Consider the following 25,850-nt stretch of genomic DNA (forward strand, 5'->3'; position numbering starts at 1 on the left):
TTCAAGTACATAGGTAAAAGAGCAAGAAAAAGAAAAGAACACACAGCAGTTACATGTCTCTGGCTAATACATTGTTTGCATACTTAACAAAGGCTATATGGTCTTTATCCGAAGAACCGATAAATTTAGTAAGGGTATTGAGTTGGTTGGTCAGCAAACACTTCGATGTATCCTTTCTGTAAAAGACAGCGGCACACTTGCAATCCATGCTGCATTTCTTCTTACAATCATCGATTTTCATTGGCCCTTCTCCTTCATTTGACATACTCAAGAAGTGATCAACACCCTCGATCTGATAGTAACTAGCATTTACAGTACTAGTTTTGCAGGAAGGTAAAGTTGGCGGCTTGCAATCTTCGCTCCAAATCGATAAGCCATTAGGGGTAGGGCAAGCAACACACTGGTTCTTTGAACAAATTCCAAATGACCCACACTTCTCAGGCAACCTACATTGATCACTCGCAAAATAGGTGAAGGTTTCATCCCATGCGTCATTCCAGTACCCTTTATCGTAATAAGTATGGACATGGAGGTTGCCATCAGAACCTAATTGAACGAGTGACAATGTACTATTGTACTTAGGCTGTGTGAACACATAAATCACGAAGCCATCCACGTGTTCACAAACAATACTCGCATACATCCTAATTCTAGAATTGTACGTCGTATGCGTAAAGGGGATGATTATATCGATTCATCGACTCGAAGCCTTCGGGCTTGTCATTGTCTAGTCGAATATTATCATAAATAATGTTCGTATAAATGAATAAACCAAGAATCAAGTATAAATGTAAAGCATATGAAGTTTAACGCTGAATGTAAGGTGTTGAAATGTAAATAAGACAGATTTACGTGGTTCGGCACTAAGGCCTACATCCACGGGGCTGGTGTTTCACTATGTATTGAATGGTTACAAAGATAGTCGAATGACTTTAGAGTATACATAGGTCTGCGGAAGTAGGGGGATTACTTACTCTTCCTATTTCTCTCTCCTATATTCTCCTATAATTGCTCTCAATTGGTCGACCCCTTCTCTCTGAGTGGAGAGGGGTATTTATAGGGTTGGAACGTGGGTCCCATTTCTGAGGCGCCGTTGTAATCTTATCTTCTTGTGCTTTGTGCCTATTACGCAGAGGTCTTCGGCATATGCTGCGGCCTGAGCTTGAATACGAAGGAGTATCCTCGCCTCCTCCGCGAGCCGATTGACACGTGTATATATCTTTGGTATTTAATGCGGGTAGATGGGTGTCTGCTCGTGTCAGACAAGTGTCTCTTTGTCTCGTCACATCTGTGTCAGCCAAACTTCCTCTCGGCCGTTGATCTGGGATCTTCCTCGGGATTGGGTGTGATAACACCCAAGGGGTATTATCTGGTGCTCCTCTGAGCCATCATACCTCTGTGATCCTCTGTCCCTGACCGTCAGATATGCTGACCGGTGGCATCTTCTGATTAGATGCTTGCTATCATGTTTTGATATCTTGTTTTGCATGCCTTCCACGTGTCTCTTTCTGTACACGTGGTGGATGATGAAAGGTGTACATACAATTTTCCCCTCTTCTTATGACTTGGGCGTATTTTGCAATTTTGAAGAAGAAAGGTCGGCCTACACGTTTCCCACTTTGCATTAACTTTCCCCGTAACCGCTCCTTGGTACGAGGAGCAGTTATTGTCTTCTCTAGCTTCATAAATAGGAAAGAGAATGTGAAAAAAAAAATTTTATCCTCTTCTTGTCAGTGTTCATCCTCTTCTTGTTTTCTATTCTTGTTCTTTAGTCATTTATTATCATCATTCTTGTGAGGAAGATAACAACATTCAATTTTCTGTTTCTTTTGCTCTCGATTGTTGTTGCCCCTGTATCTTTTGATATCTCCGATCCTCCTTTCTTCGACTGTGGTTGGTGCTCGTCGTCCTCTTCTATACAGGTATGGGGTTTTTCATTAGCTGTTCATCATTGATTTATCTATGTATCTACCCGTTTGTCTCCTGCTGCTGTATTCTTGGTTTTGTGATGAAGAACATACATGTCGAAGCATATATGCTTGCCCCTGTTCTTTGTTACAATGTCTGTGAGTCCGTATCTAAGTATTATCCCTGGAGTTGGATGGAGTATTTTTTAGTTCTTAGGGTTTTTAATGTCTATCTGGATGAACCATCAATTATGGGTTTTTCGATCTTTAGTGATCTCCTCCTATTATTCTCTAAACTGTTTTTGTGTTTCCTTGTAGATATGTCTGATCGTCCGCGGGCTCCTTACCAAACCCCGCCGTCTAGTCAGCCAAGATCCCCTCCGCGTCGAGATTCTGACAGATCTCCACTTGGGGAAGGTCCTTACAAGTCTTCGCAATCGGATCCTCGGGGTCATAGGGTTTCATCTTCCTCCGGTGCAAGGTTGTGCCTACTAAGAAAGGGGATGTGCCGAAGGGTCCTTCTGGATCTAGGTATGCTATTAACCGCGCCCCTTCTCGTTCTCGTGAAGATTCTAGGAGTACGCAGGCTCCTCTTAGTGATGACTCTAGGAGTACGCGGGCTTCTCCTCCTCGTACAGAAATAGTGGATGTTCCGCCCCTTCGTTCAATGGCTCCTCCTTCAATGTCTCCGCAAAAATCTTTGCCTCCTCCTCCCGCGGTTTCTTTCAAAGGGAAGTACTCCAAGGGTACTATGTCGAGAGATGATCCGTCTAAAAATCTCCCTTCTAAAAGGAAAACTTCGGAATTGAGTCCTACTTCTGATTCCGCAGACGAAGAAGAAAATGTCCCCGTGATACGCATCATTTCGGTTGGTAAGAAGAAGGTCACTTTCAAGCATATTGATCTTGAGATGTTCAAGGAAATACATGAACTTCAAGCTTTTGAGGTTCTCTTCTATGCCCCTGCCGATGATATCACTTACGAGCTCCTTGCTAAGTATCAGTTTGACAAGTTTCATATGTTGACTACGGTTGGAGCCTTCGAGGCGAGTCTCATGTTTCCCCTATATAAGTGGGGTGACTCCTTTTATTATGACGTGTTGGCTAGTCGCGAAGGATCTTCCACGAACACTCATAATCATTCCGTGTCACAACTATCTGGGAATTATCTTCGTTCACTGAAGGAATGTTACCTGCGAAGCAAGGGAGAGACTATAATGACCTGCTATGTTCCAAATCCTGCTGAGAGAGAGTGGTACACTCCTCAGAATTTTAACAGTTCTTTTGGGGATTATGTCAACAACAGAAACCGTAAGCCGTGGAGTGTTAGTCTTCGTAATATTGCTGCTCCCCGTGGTGAAATTCGTCTTTTGGGTGAGGTGAGTGATGCCAAGCTGAAGTATGTTCCTGGTACTGAGGGATCTGCTAAACGGAAACTCTTTCCTGCTCGTGAAAGGATTAAGCGTGACCATGATTATGAATGGCATGCTACTGTTATTGAGGTAGTTGGTCCTTGGGCTTATGGATGGATTCCGGGTCCACGCGGTTAGCGTCCTTCTGAAAATAGCAAGCCTCGTGAAACTCCTCCTGCTCGTTATGGAGATTTCTGTCCTTGGCGTCCGAATTTCGCGGGCATGAATTTTCCTTATGCTCTTGATTTCGTTGATGGAGATGAGGAGGAGGGTTCTGGTGCTACCCATCCAACGAAGGGTGCTGCTGCTGCCAAGGTATAGTTTCTTCTTATATTCTCTATTCTATTTGCCCCTTTTTCCTTGCTTGAAATAATTTTCATTTTTGAAGTGAGGGAAAAAATGAGCCTTTGTGGGATGTATACTGGTTTGTAGGTGTCGAAGAAGAAGAAACTTGGACCTAAACAATCTTCTACTACGGTTACCGGTGAGGCTGAGGTTTATGAGGAGGTTACGAGTCCCGTAAACGAAGGGTGTGGTGAGGATGAAGAAATGTCCGATGGAGAAGAGCGTACCGACGCTTCTCACCCTGATGACGAAGGTGGTAATGGTTAAGAAGAGGTTTCCGCGGGTGGTGATGGTGAGTCTGAGGGTAATATTACCGTTGGTGGTACTGGCGGGGGTGGATCTGCCCCTGTTGGCGATGATATTGTTGGTGTGGGTATTCTGCCCGTTATTTCCCCTGAATTTTCTTTCGGTAGGATATATTCCGCGGGGGAATCCTTTGATGTGAATGATGCCATGGGTCTTGCCGAAGACTTCTCATTGCTTTCCCCAAATGATGATTGGGATGTGCTTGGGAATCTTGGTAAAGAAAGTACCACTGACCAGCAAGCTGAGAACGCAGGTGGTCATGCTGAGGGTGGTAATGTCGAGACTTGTGCGGGTGAGGAGATAACCGCCAAGGGGAAGTCTGCGGTTGAGTCTCCTTCAGAGGATTTCCCTTACTCGCTAATGCCTGAAGGTGAAGATGCCATTTTAGCTTGGCTTAAGAAGAAGAACCTGATGTTCGTCCCTAACCCTTCTCTAGTGGTCGCTGGTGAGAAGAATTTCGATGCTTATACTCGTCGGATGATGCAATTGTCTTCTGAAGCCCGCGTTGCTGAGATGTGGGAGAAGAATCTGAGAGCTTCGGAAGCTAACCTAGTGGTTGACCCTCCCTCCTCTGTTGCTGATATGATGGCCATAGATGATGGGTACCAATACGGTTTTCCCCAACAGCGTGTCTTAGAGGTGAATCCTTGTACCTTTTTTTTTTCTTCATAATATCCGAACATTGTATTCTTCGTGATATCTGATCCCTTTGGTATAATAATGTTTGTTGTTTGTGACATAGATGATGAGGAGCGAACATTGTAACCATGTTCTATACCAATTCTTCAAATCAAAGTCTTTAAAGTTGGAGGCCAAGCTTCGTCATAGAGAAGAGGAACTGTCTGCGGCTGAATTGGAAATAAATGAACTGAGGGGCCGTCTGAAGGAAAAAGAACAGCTGAGTAACGCTGAGGAGAGTCTTCGTTCAGAACTTGCTATAGTCCGCAACGAATTGGAGCAGACTCGTAGAAATGTCTCGTCCTTCACAGGTTCGTATTTTACGGATCTTTCACTCCTCGTGATTCCCTATCTGTATTTTGGTGTTCTGTCTGAGTCTCCCCACCCTATCTTCAGTGGGTGGAGTCCCCGAGTTGATATGGCTTCGGAAATAAAGGGAACGACAGAAATCCCGTGTTGTAGAGTTGGTGGGTAAGTTGAAAAGCGAAGACGTAAAGTGGAATGCTCGTGCTGATGAGCACAACTCCTTAACAGCTGAGTGGCGTGAAAAGCGAACACTGATGGTTGATATGCAAAATAAGTACAATCATGACCGTTGTCTGTTTAATGGTACGCTGCTATGGACGCGTGACAACCTGCGTGATGCTCGAGAACATGCTTCGGACTTAGAGGCTAGAATGCGCTTTTTGGAAGGAGAGTTACAACAGGCTCTTTCTTTCTTAGGCCCCGGGGTTAGGGATAGTATGTTGCGTCTTTCCGAGGAAAGAGATAATGCTAGGGCCGAGGTTGGTGCTCTTAGTAAAGCCATTGTAGCGTCTCGAGCTGATGTTGCTCGCCAAGTGGAGTCTGAAAGAGATCTTGAAGTGAATGTGTATCGAATCCATAAAAGGATGGGGGAGATGAATGACGAAGTCAACCACCTTCGTCACTTGGATTCAATGAAGCAGGTATACTTAGACGTGAGTCAATTTTCCCTTACGAACCTTCAAACGGATTATAAGAAACTATCCAACGAATATGACTTTCTTGATGAGGCTCGGGACGCAGTTGTCAATGAGTATGAAGAGGCTTCGGCTAATGTCGAAGGTATAACCTCGTTTTATCAAGTGTGATTCTGTTATTTCTTCGTTTTAACCCCTTGGTATTTCTTGTTTTCAGCACTCGAGGGACAACTTCATGCAGCAAATGATGAGCTTAAAAAGACTCAATCTGCCTTAGTGCAACAGGAAGGACAAGCCAACTATTTCAAAGGGTTGACCGCGTCTCGTGAGGAAGCAGCGGAGATTTCCTCCAAAGAGGCGGAACGTCTATCTGCATTGCTGTCTCAGGCCAACCAGCGGACCGATGTTATCACTTATAAATCTCGATGTCAGTTGGCTGAAGAGACCAACAAAGTCCTAGATAAGATTGAACTTGATCTTAAAGTCGAACATGGTCTTGCCAAGAATTATCCGCGTCGTCCCCTTCCCGCGCCCTTGCCTGGTTCTTCTGGGCCCTCTTCAGGTGGTAGCGTACCTTCATCTCGCAGAGACAACCCTGTTGATGGAGTTGTATCGTCCAAGTAGATTTCTTTTATTAGTCATAGAAAGTTGATCCTTGTTGATTATATAATTTCGGATCATTTTTTGATGTGTTTCCTGCTTTATCTTATTTGCTGAATCTTGTAATCAACTCTTTATGAAATGGATCATCCTTTTGGCATACCTGCGTTATCAATTCATCTTTTTATTTTAAGTATTGTGAAGTGTTAAACTAGAAATAACTTGCTTTTTAACAAGTTGAGAGTGTTTGGGTGCGACACCGAAGGTAAATATCTTCGTGATCGTCTTGAGACCTGTCACCCCGCTGGCGAATCCTGGGCCAGAGGATTCCCAAACGGTGGGGGCCGAGGCAGCGTTCTAAGATTGGAATGTTTATTTCAAAATATTTACATGCACCCATTCCGTCGACCCGCTGCATTAAAATTGGTTGGGTATCTATTTCTGTTGGGTGCCTTCCCCCTGGTCTTACACTCATAGACACTGATACGGGAGCCCTGAGAGATTGTAGATTAACTACTTTCCCCAATATTGTTAATTTATCATGTAATGTACATGCATTCATCCAGCGGGACTTTTGACCATTTAGTTTGCTTGAAGATTTCCCAAAAAGTTTGTTTGATTGATAGGTTGAGGTCTGCTACTCCTCGCCCAGAGATAGAAACATGTAAAGCGGTTACGCTGCCTTCTTCTTCTGGTATTCTTCACGCAGATGCAAAGCTGCGCTGCTCCTATGGGTAGTACGATTTGAGCCATTTAGCATTCCAAGGGTGCCGGAGGACCTTTCCTTTCAGATTGCGAAGATAGTAGGAACCGTTTCCCATAATGTCGTGTATTATAAAAGGTCCTCCCCATGTAGGTGCTAGCTTTCCCCATTTCTTCTCTCGTTGATACCGCGCGATTGTTATTAGCACATACTGCCCTTCTACAAAATTTCGAAGCTTAACCTTTTTTTGTACTCTCTCGCTAGTCTCCGTTGATAATTTTCCATCTTTTGCAATGCTGCTTCCCTCCTTCCTTCCAGGTCGTCCAGTCTCTCTAACATTATGTCTGTTGTGAGATTTTTCTCCCATGCTTCGGTCTTTGTGGTTGGCATGAGGATCTCCGTTGGGATGACTGCTTCAGCTCCATAAGTGAGGAGAAATGGGGACTCCCCAGTGGAATATCTTTGTGTTGTCCTGTATTCCCATAATACATTGTGTAGTTGTTCACACCATCGCCCCTTGTGCTCGTCTAATTGCTTTTTGAGGATAAGGGTGAGGGTCTTGTTAGTATCTTCCGCTTGTCCGTTTCTTTGAGGGTATATGGGGGTGGACTTGTTTTTCCTTATTTTGAAAGTGTCGAAGAGCATGTCTATGTTTTTCCCCTGTAATTGTTTACCATTATCGGACACAATTTCCGCTGGTATGCCGAACCTGCAAATAATGTTTTGGAATATGAAAGTAAACACGTCCACGTCTCTGATCCTGGCTAAGGCTTTGGATTCCACCCATTTACTGAAGTAGTCCGTGGATATTATAAAAAATCGTCTTTTCCATGATCCTTCGATGAAAGGCCCAACGATATCTATGCCCCATTTTGCAAATGGCCACGGACTATCCACATAATTCAACGTTGTTGCTGGTGCGTGTATCTTTTTGGCGAAACGCTGACATTCTTCACATTGTCGGGACATTCTTGCAGCATCTTGTATTATTGTGGGTTAGTAATATCCTTGCATTTTTGCTTTGTCGGCTAAGGATCTCATGCCGCTATGATTCCCTGCGTCACCATAGTGGATGTCGTTTAAAATTGGATAAGCAACGTAGTAACGGTCCGAGGAAAGATTTCTTGTACAGGATCCCATCCCGAAGATCATATCTTCCTACTTTGGAGAGTATTTTCCTGGTTTGTTTGTGATCCGCAGGTAAGGTTCCATCCTTGAGAAACGCATGGATCATCATTCTCCAATCATCTTCGTTGTTGAAATCTTCGTCTTAATTTTCTCTTGACAGGATATCTTCTTCGTCAAAATCGTCACGGATGTCTTCTCCCACCTGATGTTCGATATTTTCTTCCACTACATCTTGATTTATAGCAAAGGAAAATTGTGATGCAATCGAAGGCTCGTATACCCTTGTTATTTTGATAGCTTCGATACTCTTGTCCTTCAGCATGGATGATATATATGCTAGGGCATCCACGTGCCTGAGATCCCTTCTGCATAAGTGCCGGAACTTGATGTTCAGAATTTGTGATGCCAATGGTTGGACCGAGGCCATGTAAGCTGAGAGGGTGTCGTCGTACACATTGTATTCGAGACTTATTTGCCGTATGAAAAGATGCGAATCACTTGTCAGTCTTACATCAGTTACCCCCATCTATATTATTAAGCGGAGGGCATGTACGACTGCCTCGTATTCGACGATGTTGTTAGTATGCACTTTGAATTCTAACCTGAGTGCCTGTACGATCCTTTCTCCAGTTGGGGTGGTGATGACAATGCCTATTCCTTCCCCTTCCTTATTTTTGGAACCATCAACGAAGATTTCCCATTGTCTTTGACTCGCGGGTTCGAGGACATCAATTGGATCCTTGCTTTCCTCGTCGGCTTCTGGCATTCCCCTAATCTCTTCATCGTTATCCAGGGGGAGGTCTGCTAAGAAATCCTCCAAAACTTGGGATTTTTGGGAATGTTGAATTTCATGAATGATGTTGAATTGGTCCAGGTGGGTGTTCCACTTGGCTATTCTACCTACTTTTCCTGCGCTTTTGAGGACTGCTTCCAGTGGTGCTTTGCATGGGACGCGGATGAAGTGAGTTAGGAAATAGGTTCTCAGCTTTTGAGTAGCCCATACCAATGCCAGGATGAGTTTTTCGATCTTCGTGTAATTCCTTTCCGCAGAATTGAGGGTCTTACTGACATAATAGATAGGCTGTTCTATCTTCGTATTGGTTTTGACCAACACTGCGCTAACTGCGTCTTCTGTCGCTGCTATGTACAATGCCAAAACCTTATCAGGATCAGGCTTCTGCAGGATCGGAATTGAATCCAGGTGTTCCTTGATTCTTTGGAAGGCTTATTCGCATTCTGCGGTCCATTCAAACTTACTCCCTTTTTTGAGAATATTGAAAAAATGTTTTCATTTGTCCGAGGATCGTGCAATAAATCTGCCCAAGGCTGCTAAGGACCCATTGAGCTTTTGCACTTCTTTTAAATTCTTCGGAGAAGGGATTTCCACTATGGCTTGAATCTTCGCGGGGTCTACCTCAATACCCCTTTTTGTTACCAGATATCCTAGGAATTTCCCTGAGGTGACACCGAAAGTGCATTTTTCTGGATTTACTTTCATGTGATGTTTCCTCATTGCTTCGAAAATATCTCTCAGGTCCTGGTGGTGATCTTTGCGCAGCCTACTTTTGACGAGCATGTCATCAACGTAGACTTCTAGGGTACTACCAATCCATGGCCTGAAGATAGCATCGACCATTCTTTGGTACGTTGCCCCTGCGTTTCGAAGTCCAAAGGGCATTCTAGTGTAGCAATAAAGGCCATGCGGGGCGTAGAATGTTGTGTGTAGTTGATCTTCTTCTGCCAGGGCTACTTGGTTGTAACCAGAATATCCGTCCATGAATGACATCTCTTCGTATCCTTCCACTGCTTCAACCATTTGATCTACGCTCGGCAGGGGATAGATGTCCTTTGGACATGCCTTGTTGAGGTTAGTAAAGTCGATGCATATCCTAACCCCTCCATTTTTATTAGGAACGACGACCATGTTGGAGATCCATGTAAGGTATTTGACTTCCTTGATGAAGCCTGCTTCTAGTAGTTTCCTAAGTTCTTTTTCTACCGCCTTATGATACTCTGGTGCAACTTTTCTTATTTTCTGCCTGAAAGGTGGCGTGCCTGGTTTGATGCGCAGCTCGTGTTGGATTATTTTCGGATCAATACCCGACATGTCTCCTAACTTCCAAGCGAATACATCTGCGTATTCTTTAAGTAATTTGTTTAAGGAATCTTCTCTTTTTTCGTCCATTATGATCCCTACTTTGATCATCTTCGGGTTTTCTTCCGTTCCTATGTTGATTTCTTTTACGGGCTCCACTGGTGTAAACACCGGCTTCGGGTCCCCAAGGGTTGGGACGTTCTTTAATTGCTATTTGGTATGTTTCTGTCCTTCGTTGGCTGCTGAAGTACTTGCCTCTGTGTTAAGGACATTATCATCCTTTGTCAAGCCCTTCCTTGTGGTTTCCTTGAGGAACAGGTCTATGGCCTTTTCTTTCGCAGCTTCTTTATTTTTGATCCTTTGGGTTTTTTGCTGCTCTTCTTGTTCGTTGTTGATACGATCCTGAGTGGTCTGGCACTCTTTTGCAGAGACCCGATCTCCCTTGATTTCCATCACTCCCTCGGGTGTAGGGAACCTGAGATATTGGTAGTAAGTTGCTTTCACTCCCTTGAGTTTATGTACCCACTTTCGTCCAATAATGGCGTTATAGGGGGATGGGGCGTCAACCACGTTGAATCGTGTTTCTACTTTCATGGGACCGGCGTTCACCTGCAACACAATGTCTCCCAATGGCTTTGTGGGCGCTCCGTTGAACCCGTAGATGGTGTAATAAGAGGTCATTAGATGTTCATCATGGAGCTTCATCCGTTTGAAGGCGTCGTAGAATAGAAAGTTCACTGAGCTTCCCCGTCGATGAGGATCTTTTTGAGGTTACATCCGGCCACTGGTAGTGTGAGGACCAAGGGATCGTTATGGTCTTCCATATCTTCTTCGATATCTTCAGTATCGAAGATGATAGGTGCGTCCATCCACTCTTCGTGCTCTTCCACCTCTACGCCATCAATCTTATATAATTCGCAGTGGTCTTCGAATTGCTTCCGTAGCCTCTTTCCTATCTACGCTGTAAGTGAGGGCCCTGCGGCTTCGGAACACGAGATGGTGTTGATTGTGCGGTTTCCCTCTGGAAGTTGGACTTGCTTGGTTCGTTTGGATCTGTCCTCGGTGACCTCCTTTCGTATGTATTGCTTGAGTTCGCCAGCATCAATCAATTTTTGGATCATTATTTTGAGGTTTTTGCATTTCTCGATCTGGTGTCCATTGAAGCAATGATACTCGCAGTAATCTTTAGACTTCTCGGTTCTTGGGGGCTGTTTTCCCTTAGACCACGGCCACTCCAAATTTTCCCTTCCTTTGATCTCTCGCAAGATCCGAGCGTAGCTAGCATTGAGCTTCGTGTAAACATGATCTTCGAATTTTCGATCGTCTTTTCGTCGTTCATCTCTTCGTTCCTTCCTATATTCGTGAGGCCGTTCCACTGAGCTATTTCTTTTGGCCCCGCTGGTTTGTGGTGGACCCGGGAAAGCGTATAAAATTGAAGCGAAATGAAAACGGGCCTACAGTAATACCGCAAGTGCACGGTCGTCGGTTGTAGCTCGTGCAAGTACGGGTCGATCCACAGAGACTGGGTGTGTTTTGGAGTTTTCTAGCTATTTTGGGCTCTAATTGGCTATTGGGCTTTAGGTTACCTTTGGGTTATAAGCTTGTTTGATAATGAAGTGAATTGAGCTTGGGCTCAGTTGGTCTTGAAGTGCACTAGGCTTGACCTTTGAAGTGCAATGGAATGGACTCAATTGATTTGGTCTTGGGATTTTGAGTTTAGGCTTTTGGATTAAGCCCACAGTTGACTGAATTGGGCTTCTAGATTAATCCAAGACTGAACTGGGCTTTGAGCCTTAACCTAAACTGTGGCTGGGCCTTGGGCAGCAGGACAGTGGCCAAGGAAAGAGCTGGAGAAACAGCAGACAGCAGGAGTGGAAGCAGACAGCTGCAGTAGCAAAGCTGGTTGAGGTAGCAGCAGCAGCAGCAGTGGAAGGGAAGCAATGCAGCTGTCAGACCAAGATAAGGCTCTAGGCCATGACACTGGCCAAGGCAGACTAGCACAAAGGCTAAGTCAAGATAGCTAGCTCTAGGACCAAGCTGAGACAGGGCAAAACAGGGTCAAGGTAGTGCAACAATGCAGTGAGTTAACATGGGAGAATAAGGCACCAAGCCAATACAATGACATAAACAAACCATGAAGCATAGGGCAAGGCTGCAGTGCTTATGTACAAAGTAAGGTTACAGTGACAGTGGCAATGGTGTTGCATATTTACAATGTGGTAATGGAAATGACAGTAGAGAAGTGACAATGCAGCTGGAGTATTTACAAAGGCCAAAAACAATTATGAAACTAAGGTGGCATTTACAATGAATGGTGACATAGTGCTAATGTGATAGTGCAAACCAAGTAATAACAAAACAGAGATAGTTGCAAACCAAGGCTACAAGCCAAGGGCAGTGGGAGAACAAGGCACAAAGGCAGCTAGCCTAAGGCAAAGAGTGAAGAAAGAACAAGATACAAAAAAATGAAAGGCAAAGTTGGGAGCCTAGGCATACAACTAGAGTGGGAAGAGAACTATTTTGCTCACAGTCACTAGTGAGCACTACTTTCTCCCCACTGCTCAATCAATCCAATGCTTCAAAGGCTTTAGCCTAACATTCACACAAAACAGTAAACATCACAACTAGGTTATGAATCCACCTTGTGACCTAGCCAGACAATGTAATTCTAGGTTGAATTCCTAATGGAACTAAGTGACAGCTAAGGTCAACTTATGATCCTAAGCATACAAATGGAATGGAAAGAGAATTAGCTTGCTATGAGCACTAATTTCTCCCATTGCTCAATCAAAACAATGTACATGAATTATAACCTAGCATTCCACCACTAACAGTGACTTAAGGCATCTTCTCATCCTAGCTATACACATACACATGAGAACTCACATAACAGCAACAACAACAAAACAATTACTAAACAGAGCATTGAACTGAACATAAACAAACACAGAAGACATAAAACAAAAATATGAACTGAATTGAAACACAAAAACAGCAACTGAATTGAAACTGAATAAGAGTAATGGAATAAACATAAAAATAGTTGAAAATTAAACACTAACCCTTGAGACACTGGCTATTCCAGTGCTCTTGGGTGACACACTGGCTAACCCAGGCATACCCTTCTCTCTACATATCAGTTGCCTTTAATAGTTTTACAAAATATCCCCAAATTTCGAAACCCTAACTTGCAAACCCTAATTTTTGAATTGAAAAGTCCACTCACCTAATCCCTGAATTGATGTCGACCCATGCCTATTCTCTCTTCTCTGCTCCTCTCCATGTCTTCAATTGCGTCTTATAGCCTCACCTAATTTATTGATTTATCACCTAGGGTTTCAGTGGTGAAAAATAAATGAGTTAGATGGCTATAGAGGTAGGGGAGGTAGCTACGGCGTTTAGGTGGTGTTTGGTGACAGTGGAGGAAGTGGCGATGGCAGGGTGGCAGTGGACATGGAAGAGAGGCAGGAGCAGAGCTCGAATGCAACTGTCGGGGGAAGAAGAGAGTTTTTGGGGAAAAAAGATTTGGGGAAGAAGAACTTGTTTGGGTGAAGTCGATGGTTTTGGATGCTAGGGTGTGAAGCGGGTGTAGCGAACTTTGATGAACAGCAAGTAAAGAGCGTTGGATGATCCCATATAGATTGAATCGAACGGCTACGATGGAGAGGTATGTAGCGACCGTTGGATTATGAGATACAACAAAACTGACGGCTTCAGATGGAGTTAGGTACTATGGTGTTTGACAGGAGCTTCGGATTTTGATGCACAATGATGAGGCGACCGTTGGATGACAAGATGGATCCAATCTGACGGCTCTCATGGAAATGGGTATGGATAATGGAAATGGATTTGGGTAAGGGTTTTGGGCCTTGGGTATGCCAAGCCCATATCTTCTTTAAGAACAATTCTTCCTCTTCAAGCCCACTTCTCGTTGATCCGGCTCTTGCAAACATCATTCTTCGCTTCCTCCTAGCGGGAGTCTTTGCCGTTCCTTTGCTCTTTTCGCTCCGTGAGATAACCATGCTTTATTTAGTACCTAAAAATGCAAAATTAATTAATAAAAAGATTTATTCTTGAAAACAATGAAAATACAGAATATGGGTTAAAAATGGAGAATTAGAGCACAAAAGATGAGTTAAATGCCAAGAAAAATATATATAAATATGCACTTTTTAGCACTCATCAAATACCCCCAAACCTGAATTTTACTTGTCCTCAAGTAAAACAAAACTAAGGAAATCCTACCTATACCACTGTCGCTGGTCTCTCGAATGCATTTAGCGTATGCACTAAGCCTTTTAAACCACTAAGTGTCCCTAGTGGACGAGTTGAAGTCTCGTGAAGGTTTGCTTAGAACGTACCTACAAAGTTCTAGGTCAAAATATAAGCTCAGATTCCATCAAATGTGACATGTGCAAGATAGTTTAAGCTCACAGCAAAATGGAGATGTCAATCTAGCTATCAAGGCACAATCCTAGCACTGATAACAAAAAAAAGACATGTGATAAGAGTGTAAAGTGTATCTACACATGTGTAAAGAAAGATCTGAAGTTATGACTACTAATCACCAAGAGATAGTTTCTCAGGCTAAGAACCAAGGTCGAAATCTAGCTAGCTGTCCGGACTTTACGAGAATTGTGAATGAGTAGGAGGAATTTCACAATTACTCGCGTTGTACATCAATGGCATACACCCTCCTTGCTTATTACAATGAAACAACAAAATGACTCTTTACATTGACTACTCTCTTTTATTTTTGGAACAAGAGAGGATGGAATTGATAAATACTTGGTTTTTTTTTTTTTTTTTGGAGCTAAAATTGAAATTGATTTTTACATATGGTAGCTCTTTTGATACATAACAAAAAGAAACAAAAAAATTACATGACACTTTGCAAGAGGTAGCCCTTTTTGATGCACCCAGTTAAATTCGATGGTTGTCTTTCTTAATGTAACCTCCACCTTCTATCCCAACCAACCAAAGAACAAGCTAGTCAAGTTTCGTTCAGTATTCTAAAGTGATTGGAAATCGTGACTTCCTATCAAACACCTTGAAGATCGAGGCTATACATGTATTGGTAGATCGTGCGCGTGCAAATTTCTTATCACTATGTGAATTGTGCTAGAATCAGAGTGCCTAAATATCTAGACTAAGACTCCTAAAAATTACATATTTGCACAAGAGTCAACATTTCAAGGTAAATGAGCTCCATTTTTTTTTTTTTAATTTTTTTTTTTTTAATTTTGATTTTTCAATTTTTTTGGAATTTTTCAATTTTTTTCAAAAAGATGGAGTTTGATTTCAATTATAGCATATTATCGTGGTATCTACTCTATACCCCCAAACCTAAACTAAACATTGTCCTCAATGTTTAAAAATATGGAAAGAATTAGAATGCAACATATGGAAAGGGACATGCTGAGTAGAGTAAAAGGAGAGAATACCCGATTTCGGCGAAAGCAGAATTAAAACTCCGTTATCCAAGGCAAAACTCCAACATATTCGGAGTCACAATGGATGAGCACAAAATATATACAAAAGGAATTTTAACTAACACATTATCTACAAGAAAATTTGGTTTTTAATGGGATTTGACTTTTTGGGAAAAATATTTGGTTTTAATGGGTTTGGATTTTTTGGGAAAAATTTGGTTTTGTTGGGAGACATTTGGCTTTGATGGGAAAAAGAAAAAATTTGGTTTTTTAGGGAAACATTTGGAAAACTTTGGTTTTTAAGGGAGAAATTTTTGGTTTTTGAAATTGGGAGCAAGCCCACTGTTGGTCATCTAATGGAATGGGAGGAAGGCTGCGGCCCACGAAACACTAAGTTTTAATTTTTGAAAGTTTAATTTGGCCCAGTTGGTTAAGGCCCGACGTTTGTTTTAAAACTTTGGTTTCGAGGTCCACTCTTGAGTGGAAACAAGCCCACAATCGGTTACAAGCTCACCTGGGTTTAAACCCAGAGTCCAAAATACAAGTCCAATGAAAGAATTTAAACAAGCCCACAAATTAAACAAACAAGCCCACAAAAATTAATTACAAACCCAACAGAAAATAAAAAGCCCAAAAATTGGCTTTAATATTACAAGCCCACAATTTGGGTTCTCTTAAATGGGTTTACCTTTTTAGCACAGCCCAGCTGCTCTGATATTGTTGCAAAAACCCAGTTGGGCTTTGGTTCTTTTCCTTGGTGGCGTCCCAGCAGAGGAAAAACAGGTTCAGAATAGCAGGTCCAACAGCAAATGAAGTGAAGCAGATGCAGATGCAAATGCTATGCAGTGAAATGCAAAATAGCTAATGAAACTACAAGAAAAACACAGCACCAATCCCCGGCAGCGGCGCCAAAAACTTGGTGGACCCGGGAAAGCGTATAAAATTGAAGCGAAATGAAAACGGGCCTACAGTAATACCGCAAGTGCACGGTCGTCGGTTGTAGCTCGTGCAAGTACGGGTCGATCCACAGAGACTGGGTGTGTTTTGGAGTTTTCTAGCTATTTTGGGCTCTAGTTGGCTATTGGGCTTTAGGTTACCTTTGGGTTATAAGCTTGTTTGATAATGAAGTGAACTGAGCTTGGTCTCAGTTGGTCTTGAAGTGCACTAGGCTTGACCTTTGAAGTGCAATGGAATGGACTCAATTGATTTGGTCTTGGGCTTTTGAGTTTAGGCTTTTGGATTAAGCCCACAGTTGACTGAATTGGGCTTCTAGATTAATCCAAGACTGAACTGGGCTTTGAGACTTAACCTAAACTGTGGATGGGCCTTGGGCAGCAGGACAGTGGCCAAGGCAAGAGCTGGAGAAACAGCAGACAGCAGGAGTGGAAGCAGACAGCTGCAGTAGCAAAGCTGGTTGAGGTAGCAGCAGCAGCAGCAGTGGAAGGGAAGCAATGCAGCTGTCAGACCAAGATAAGGCTCTAGGCCATGACACTGTCCAAGGCAGACTAGCACAAAAGCTAAGTCAAGATAGCTAGCTCTAGGACCAAGCTGAGACAGGCAAAACAGGGTCAAGGTAGTGCAACAATGCAGTGAGTTAACATGGGAGAATAAGGCACCAAGCCAAGACAATGACATAAAGAAACCATGAAGCATAGGGCAAGGCTGCAGTGCTTATGTACAAAGTAAGGTTACAGTGACAGTGGCAATGGTGTTGCATATTTACAATGTGGTAATGGCAATGACAGTAGAGAAGTGACAATGCAGCTGGAGTATTTACAAAGGCCAAAAACAATTATGAAACTAAGGTGGCATTTACAATGAATGGTGACATAGTGCTAATGTGATAGTGCAAACCAAGTAATAACAAAACAGAGATAGTTGCAAACCAAGGCTACAAGCCAAGGGCAGTGGGAGAACAAGGCACAAAGGCAGCTAGCCTAAGGCAAAGAGTGAAGAAAGAACAAGATACAAAAAAATGAAAGGCAAAGTTGGGAGCCTAGGCATACAACTAGAGTGGGAATAGAACTAGTTTGCTCACAGTCACTAGTGAGCACTAGTTTCTCCCCACTGCTCAATCAATCCAATGCTTCAAAGGCTTTAGCCTAACATTCACACAAAACAGTAAACATCACAACTAGGTTATGAATCCACCTTGTGACCTAGCCAGACAATGTAATTCTAGGTTGAATTCCTAATGGAACTAAGTGACAGCTAAGGTCAACTTATGATCCTAAGCATACAAATGGAATGGAAAGAGAATTAGCTTGCTATGAGCACTAATTTCTCCCATTGCTCAATCAAAACAATGTACATGAATTATAACCTAGCATTCCACCACTAACAGTGACTTAAGGCATCATCTCATCCTAGCTATACACATACACATGAGAACTCACATAACAGCAACAACAAAAAAACAATTACTAAACAGAGCATTGAACTGAACATAAACAAACACAGAAGACATAAAACAAAAACATGAACTGAATTGAAACACAAAAACAGCAACTGAATTGAAACTGAATAAGAGTAATGGAATAAACATAAAAATAGTTGAAAATTAAACACTAACCCTTGAGACACTGGCTATTCCAGTGCTCTTGGGTGACACACTGGCTAACCCAGGCATACCCTTCTCTCTACACATCAGTTGCCTTTTATAGTTTTACAAAATATCCCCAAATTTCGAAACCCTAACTTGCAAACCCTAATTTTTGAATTGAAAAGTCCACTCACCTAATCCCTGAATTGATGTCGACCCATGCCTATTCTCTCTTCTCTGCTCCTCTCCATGTCTTCAATTGCGTCTTATAGCCTCACCTAATTTATTGATTTATTACCTAGGGTTTCAGTGGTGAAAAATCAATGAGTTAGATGGCTATAGAGGTAGGGGAGGTAGCTACGGCGTTTAGGTGGTGTTTGGTGACAGTGGAGGAAGTGGCGATGGCAGGGTGGCAGTGGACATGGAAGAGAGGCAGGAGCAGAGCTCGACTGCAACTGTCGGGGGAAGAAGAGAGTTTTTGGGGAAAAAAGATTTTGGGAAGAAGAACTTGTTTGGGTGAAGTCGATGGTTTTGGATGCTAGGGTGTGAAGCGGGTGTAGCGAACTTTGATGAACAGCAAGTAAAGAGCGTTGGATGATCCCATATAGATTGAATCGAACGGCTACGATGGAGAGGTATGTAGAGACCGTTGGATTATGAGATACAACAAAACTGACGGCTTCAGATGGAGTTAGGTACTATGGTGTTTGACAGGAGCTTCGGATTTTGATGCACAATGATGAGGCGACCGTTGGATGACAAGATGGATCCAATCTGACGGCTCTCATGGAAATGGGTATGGATAATGGAAATGGATTTGGGTAAGGGTTTTGGGCCTTGGGTATGCCAAGCCCATATCTTCTTTAAGAACAATTCTTCCTCTTCAAGCCCACTTCTCGTTGATCCGGCTCTTGCAAACATCATTCTTCGCTTCCTCCTAGCGGGAGTCTTTGCCGTTCCTTTGCTCTTTTCGCTCCGTGAGATAACCATGCTTTATTTAGTACCTAAAAATGCAAAATTAATTAATAAAAAGATTTATTCTTGAAAACAATGAAAATACAGAATATGGGTTAAAAATGGAGAATTAGAGCACAAAAGATGAGTTAAATGCCAAGAAAAATATATATAAATATGCACTTTTTAGCACTCATCAGTTTGTTCTGCGGAATTGGTACGGTGAGACCTCTGCGTTTGTGCCCTCGGGTTCTCACGCTGGATTTCTTCAAGACGAGCGTACTTCTCAATAATTATTCGAAGATCTCCTTCTGTCTTAGGTACGCTTCCGTGGATCTCAACAAATAGTGGACTCATTCGGTCTAATCCCCACTTGTAGAAGTTGATACTTACTACGGGATCCACACTCCCTATGGCTTGGAAGATCTTGTGCCATCTGTTGGTGTATTCCCTCGTGTTCTCCTTGTAACCAAATGCCAGATACGATTATAATACCGGATATGTGCCGCGGGATCACTGGATCCGTCATAACATTCAAAAGTTGGGACATAGCACTTTAACGGAATGGGGTATTTGCCAGGCGATGAGTTAGGGGCGTGGATTTAGCTTCTTTCATCACCTCTTCAAGCCTTCCTCCGCCTTGTCTGGCTTTTAACTGCCTGATCTCAGCCATCATCTCATCACGCAGCTCCTCCATTGCGCGGTAATATCCCACGTTCTCATGCTCAGTTGAGCGTTTCTTTCTTCGAACTTCACTGTCATAATAGTCTAAGTCTTCGACGGCATATTCCGGATCGGATTTACTGCTTCCCCTGGCGGTGTTTGCTAGGATGATTCTTCGGTCTCGATTAGGCTCTGGTGCTTTAGAATTTGCTTCGTCCATTTGTTGGCTAGTCTTCGTGCTTTGGGCAATCCTATCTTTCAAGTCTTGGTTCTCCCTAGCCAGAAGAGCTACGGCATCTGCGTAGACCTGCTGGCTTTTTTTCAATTCTTCGAGATCTAACATCAGTCGGTGGGACTGGTTTGATCCCTGATTGGGAGTTCCGGCTTGTACCCCTACGGTCATAGTTCCCCCTTCGTCTACTGTGTGTATTAAGGGTGGCCGAGGATCAGCTTCAATTGTTGTTATCTCCAAGTTTGGTCCCCTCGGTTGAGCTTCCACCCGCGGTACTAAAACCACTGGTATGGTTTGATTCTGACCGTTGGTTGATGGCATTCCGAAGACTGGTGGATGTGCGGGCTGATGTGCCATAGATTCTACCACCCCTTCTTTTTGTTGATGGATTTGGTTTGAAACCAAAGTCTTGTTAGCTTCTGTAGCCTGGAGGGCCGCAACAGTTGCGTTGTTCTTTGTGGATGCTGCTTTGAGAGCCGCGGCTGCAATGGAGTTAGTGTTCATAGGTGAGGTGATTTTCGCAATATCCTGCCTCTGAGTAGATGTTTTAGCTTTGTCTCCTTTCTGATTGCTTCGGGTCATGACCGGGGTACTCCTCGGTGTCTCCTTTGATGAGGCTTTGGTTTTTCCTGCCTCTAGTATCTTTTCCATTTTTAATCTTTTTCTGTATAGGGAATAAATAAAGAGAACCAAAGATATCCACGAGGATCGGGTTAGTGTCATTCGTATCCGCAAGATTATTGGAATAAAAGGAAATGAGCTGCCCAAGGGCCTTAATAAAATAAAAATGTAAAGACTCCATCGGTCTAGTTTTTGCAATACAAATCCTCTAATAAACAATCATGGACCTTGTTTTCAGACTACTTTTGAAAAATAAAACTCTTGAAAAGGCAGATCCGTCGTGAGAACTCATGAATCTGGATTATTAAGTCTTAGTTTTAAAAGAAAAACGCCTTACGTGCAAATCTGTGATAGATAGCCGTGGATTTGTCTGCTTTGAAATGGTGTTTGTGAAAATGAAGACCATGAACCAAGAATAAAAAAGGTTTTGAAAGACGCTGAACCCAGAATAAAAAAGGTTTTGAAAGCACGCTGAACCCAGAATAAAAAAGGTTTTGAAAGCACGCTGAACCCAGAATAGGGCACAACCATAACGCGCGTTTAAGGTGAAATCACAGGATAAGATAAATCTTTTACCGGGACAAAGTCCCTGTTTCTAGCGCCCGATTGTGAACACATAAATCACGAAGCCATCCACGTGTTCACAAACAATACTCTCATACATCCTAATTCTAGAATTGTACGTCGTATGCGTAAAGGGGATGATTATATCGATTCATCGACTCGAAGCCTTCGGGCTTGTCATTGTCTAGTCGAATATTATCATAAATAATGTTCGTATAAAGGAATAAACCAAGAATCAAGTATAAATGTAAAGCATATCAAGTTTAACGCTGAATGTAAGGTGCTGAAATGTAAATAAGACAGATTTACGTGGTTCGGCACTAAGGCCTACATCCACGGGGCTGGTGTTTCACTATGTATTGAATGGTTACAAAGATAGTCGAATGACTTTAGAGTATACATAGGTCTGCGGAAGTAGGGGGATTACTTACTCTTCCTATTTCTCTCTCCTATATTCTCCTATAATTGCTCTCAATTGGTCGACCCCTTCTCTCTGAGTGGAGAGGGGTATTTATAGGGTTGGAAAGTGGGTCCCATTTCTGAGGCGCCGTTGTAATCTTATCTTCTTGTGCTTTGTGCCTATTACGCAGAGGTCTTCGGCATATGATGCGGCCTGAGCTTGAATACGAAGGATTATCCTCGCCTCCTCCGCGAGCCGATTGACACGTGTATATATCTTTGGTATTTAATGCGGGTAGATGGGTGTCTGCTCGTGTCAGACAAGTGTCTCTTTGTCTCGTCACATCTGCGTCAGCCAAACTTCCTCTCGGCCGTTGATCTGGGATCTTCCTCGGGATTGGGTGTGATAACACCCAAGGGGTATTATCTGGTGCTCCTCTGAGCCATCATACCTCAGTGATCCTCTGTCCTTGACCGTCAGATATGCTGACCGGTGGCATCTTCTGATGAGATGCTTGCTATCATGTTTTGATATCTTGTTTTGCATGCCTTCCACGTGTCTCTTTCTGTACACGTGGTGGATGATGAAAGGTGTACATACAATTTTCCCCTCTTCTTATGACTTGGGCGTATTTTGCAATTTTGAAGAAGAAAGGTCGTCCTACACGTTTCCCACTTTGCATTAACTTTCCCCGTAACTGCTCCTTGGTACGAGGAGCAGTTATTGTCTTCTCTAGCTTCATAAATAGGAAAGAGAATGTGAAAAAAAAAATTTATCCTCTTCTTGTCAGTGTTCATCCTCTTCTTGTTTTCTATTCTTGTTCTTTAGTCATTTATTATCATCATTCTTGTGAGGAAGATAACAACATTCAATTTTCTGTTTCTTTTGCTCTCGATTGTTGTTGCCCCTGTATCTTTTGATATCTCCGATCCTCCTTTCTTCGACTGCGGTTGGTGCTCGTCGTCCTCTTCTATACAGGTATGGGGTTTTTCATTAGCTGTTCATCATTGATTTATCTATGTATCTACCCGTTTGTCTCCTGCTGCTGTATTCTTGGTTTTGTGATGAAGAACATACATGTCGAAGCATATATGCTTGCCCCTGTTCTTTGTTACAACGTCTGTGAGTCCGTATCTAAGTATTATCCCTGGAGTTGGATGGAGTATTTTTTTAGTTCTTAGGGTTTTTAATGTCTATCCGGATGAACCATCAATTATGGGTTTTTTGATCTTTAGTGATCTCCTCCTATTCTTCTCTAAACTGTTTTTGTGTTTCCTTGTAGATATGTCTGATCGTCCGCGGGATCCTTACCAAACCCCGCCGTCTAGTCAGCCAAGATCCCCTCCGCGTCGAGATTCTGACAGATCTCCACTTGGGGAAGGTCCTTACAAGTCTTCGCAATCGGATCCTCGGGGTCATAGGGTTTCATCTTCCTCCGGTGCAAGGTTGTGCCTACTAAGAAAGGGGATGTGCCGAAGGGTCCTTCTGGATCTAGGTATGCTGTTAACCGCGCCCCTTCTCGTCCTCGTGAAGATTCTAGGAGTACGCAGGCTCCTTTTCGTGATGACTCTAGGAGTACGCGGGCTCCTCCTCCTCGTACAGAAATAGTTGATGTTCCGCCCCTTCGTTCAATGGATCCTCCTTCAATGCCTCCGCAGAAATCTTTGCCTCCTCCTCCCGCGGTTTCTTTCAAAAGGAAGTACTCCAAGGGTACTATGTCGAGAGATGATCCGTCTAAAAATCTCCCTTCTAAAAGGAAAACTTCGGAATTGAGTCCTACTTCTGATTCCGCAGACGAAGAAGAAAATGTCCCCGTGATACGCAGCATTTCGATTGGTAAGAAGAAGGTCACTTTCAAGCATATTGATCTTGAGATGTTCAAGGAAAAACATGAACTTCAAGCTTTTGAGGTTCTCTTCTATGCCCCTGCCGATGATATCACTTACGAGCTCCTTGCTAAGTATCAGTTTGACGATTTTCATATGTTGACTACGGTTGGAGTCTTCGAGGCGGGTCTCATGTTTCCCCTATATAAGTTGGGTGACTCCTTGTAATGAGGACCACTTTCAATGATTAATTCTTTTAATTTCCTTAAATTTCGCTAAAAACAAAAATGACCTAAAAAAGAACCGGGGGAGTAGTAACGTGCAAAACTTCTCCTTATTTTGCTAGTTTTAATATGATACATATCCCCATGTTAATTCTACAATAAATCTTAAAGACTAAAATGAACAAAATTAACTATTTGCACATCTGTATGATATACCCATAACAAGCAACTCAGACGTTGTCGGATCCAAGCATACGATCTTTCCAACCCATGAGCAGAAAATACGTGTCTTGTGCCTACCACACATGTCATGATTCTAACATGCATTTCATGACAGGATATGAAAGATTTAAGTTCGCTGTGGGAGCGTGCTGGTGGGGTTTACACTTGGTTTGTTTTGCCAAATATGTATAGTATTGGTGCTTGTACTTCTTGGTTAAACTTGTGAATAGGTTTCATGTCAACAGCTTCATCAAGTGTACCTACCTTGTTCAATTGAACAAGAAATTGTCAACAACTAGTCTGAACCAAAGGGATAGCTTTATTTCACCTGCATCAGTTTGCTTTACCAAATCTTTCAGTTCGCAACTTCATAAAGGTTGAATGCAGTTTCACATCTCGGACGATGAAGAGTAGATAATCCACTACATTAACAAGGAATAAAAATTCAATGATCTAAAAGGAGGGGTTATATTAACCCTTCTAATTCTATGAATTGGTGTCTCATCGTCATCATCACCATCATCAGGATTCTTCTCATTATACTCAATGCACAAAAGATCTTTACCCCTCGTCAGGATTCTTCCCATTGTGATCATTAGCCAGATTCTATTCTCTAACCACCTAGAAGTAGCGCACTCTAAGTGTAATTTTGTCGAATGCTTTATATTTTGTGAATTTAGGTCAATCCTAGTAGTTGAACTCTTAGCGCAAGGTTCATTTTCTAGTGTTGTTTTTACTTACGATTGCTCCACAGAATCCCTTTGCAAGGTTTCACAGTTTCTACTCGTGTAGAGAATTATTCAACAATTACGGATATCCTAATTATCTACTAGCATTAGGTTAAATAATAAACTAGTTCAGTTGGCTACCTAAACAATTTATCAATCAATCATAATATTAGTTATAGTAAAAACAATCAATAACCATGTGAAGAATTAAAATAGATGTATATGCTGAATCAAATCATGTATTAGAACTTAGAATTCATCCCCAATCACTAAGAAGTTTAGCTACTCATGGTACTAACAAAACCCATGAGATTCATATGATAAAATAGAAAAGAGATAGTTACGGTGATGAAAACACTCCAAAACCCTAACTTTTCTTCTCTCCAGTTCTTCCCTCCAAAGGCTTGATAAAAAATTAAAAAATATCCCGCAAAAATATTAGAAGAGTCTATTTTATAATAATCAAAATTGTAGATGCGCCCCTGCCAAATCCCTTGTCAAACAATTGCTAAATATTAACCAAAACATTGCCAAAATCGTGTAACATAGCAAAACCAACGTCAAAAATATTTCATGGGCTTCTCATGTATCAGAAAAGCCCAACCCAGTCCAACTCCCAACTTCTTTTTGCTTGTCAATTCTACGGGATTGACATCCTATCTCTTCTTCTCTTATTACGGCTAGGACATTATGTCCGGAACTTCTCCTGAATACTTTCTCAGATTTCTTCTTTTCAATCACGACTAGATTTCCCATACGTAACTTCTCCTGGATGTTTTCCTACTTTTCTAAACAGTTTTATGGCTAAACTTTCCAGCCGAAAACTCTCCTGAATTTCACTTCCAAAACTGTAACGAGCAGACTCCTCCTTTTCCCACGGAAAACTCCATCTTTTTCAGTCACTAACAGACCAGCAGCTCGACTTCCATCATATATTACCATTGCCAAGTGCCAACTCCATCTCAAACACCGGCAAGAACCACAAAAAACAACTCCGTTCTGAATCTCGACGTCACTTCCATTGGCTATCAATAGACTTCTCCATGAATCTCTCCATTCTTAGCAGAACTTCCTGCACCAGTATCACAGTCTCATCACCAATAATCCGCAACTCTATATGTAGCTGCAGGAAATCCTACAACCACATCCTTAATGAAATCTATAGAACAACTCAAGCAATCATCATAAAATTCATAAGAACATTCATTGAGTCTTTAATTTGGATACAAAATAACAAGAAAACTCTAGCTTGGAGAACAAACAATCTTTCTCTCTCCAAAATTCCTTGTCTAAACTCTCAAAAAGATCTCTCTCAATACAAGGTCGCT

The 25,850-nt window shown here is 42.4% G+C and overlaps 1 protein-coding gene across 1 annotated transcript; it reads right to left on the bottom strand.

The window, feature by feature from the left end:
* Window positions 1-49: 49 nt before the first annotated feature.
* LOC113280308 (EP1-like glycoprotein 1) lies at window positions 50-24,381 on the bottom strand. Its single transcript, XM_026528951.1, has 2 exons — window positions 24,271-24,381; window positions 50-583 (listed from the first exon to the last, which is right to left on the bottom strand). Exons 1-2 carry the CDS (start codon window positions 24,379-24,381, stop codon window positions 50-52), a joined length of 645 nt encoding a protein of 214 aa, XP_026384736.1.
* Window positions 24,382-25,850: the final 1,469 nt, after the last annotated feature.

This window comes from Papaver somniferum, chromosome 5, assembly GCF_003573695.1.
Source record: "Papaver somniferum cultivar HN1 chromosome 5, ASM357369v1, whole genome shotgun sequence".
In the NCBI taxonomy this organism is placed as follows: Eukaryota; Viridiplantae; Streptophyta; class Magnoliopsida; order Ranunculales; family Papaveraceae; genus Papaver; species Papaver somniferum.

What these genes read in the sequence shown, in the direction of transcription:
- LOC113280308 (XM_026528951.1), bottom strand. Translation starts at nt 24,381, where the DNA reads ATGGGAAGAATCCTGACGAGGGGTAAAGATCTTTTGTGCATTGAGTAT. An exon ending in CAATTCATAGAATTAGAAGG is followed by an intron (nt 584 to 24,270) that starts GTTAATATAACC and finishes GTGTTCACACAG; the next exon opens with CCTAAGTACAATAGTACATT.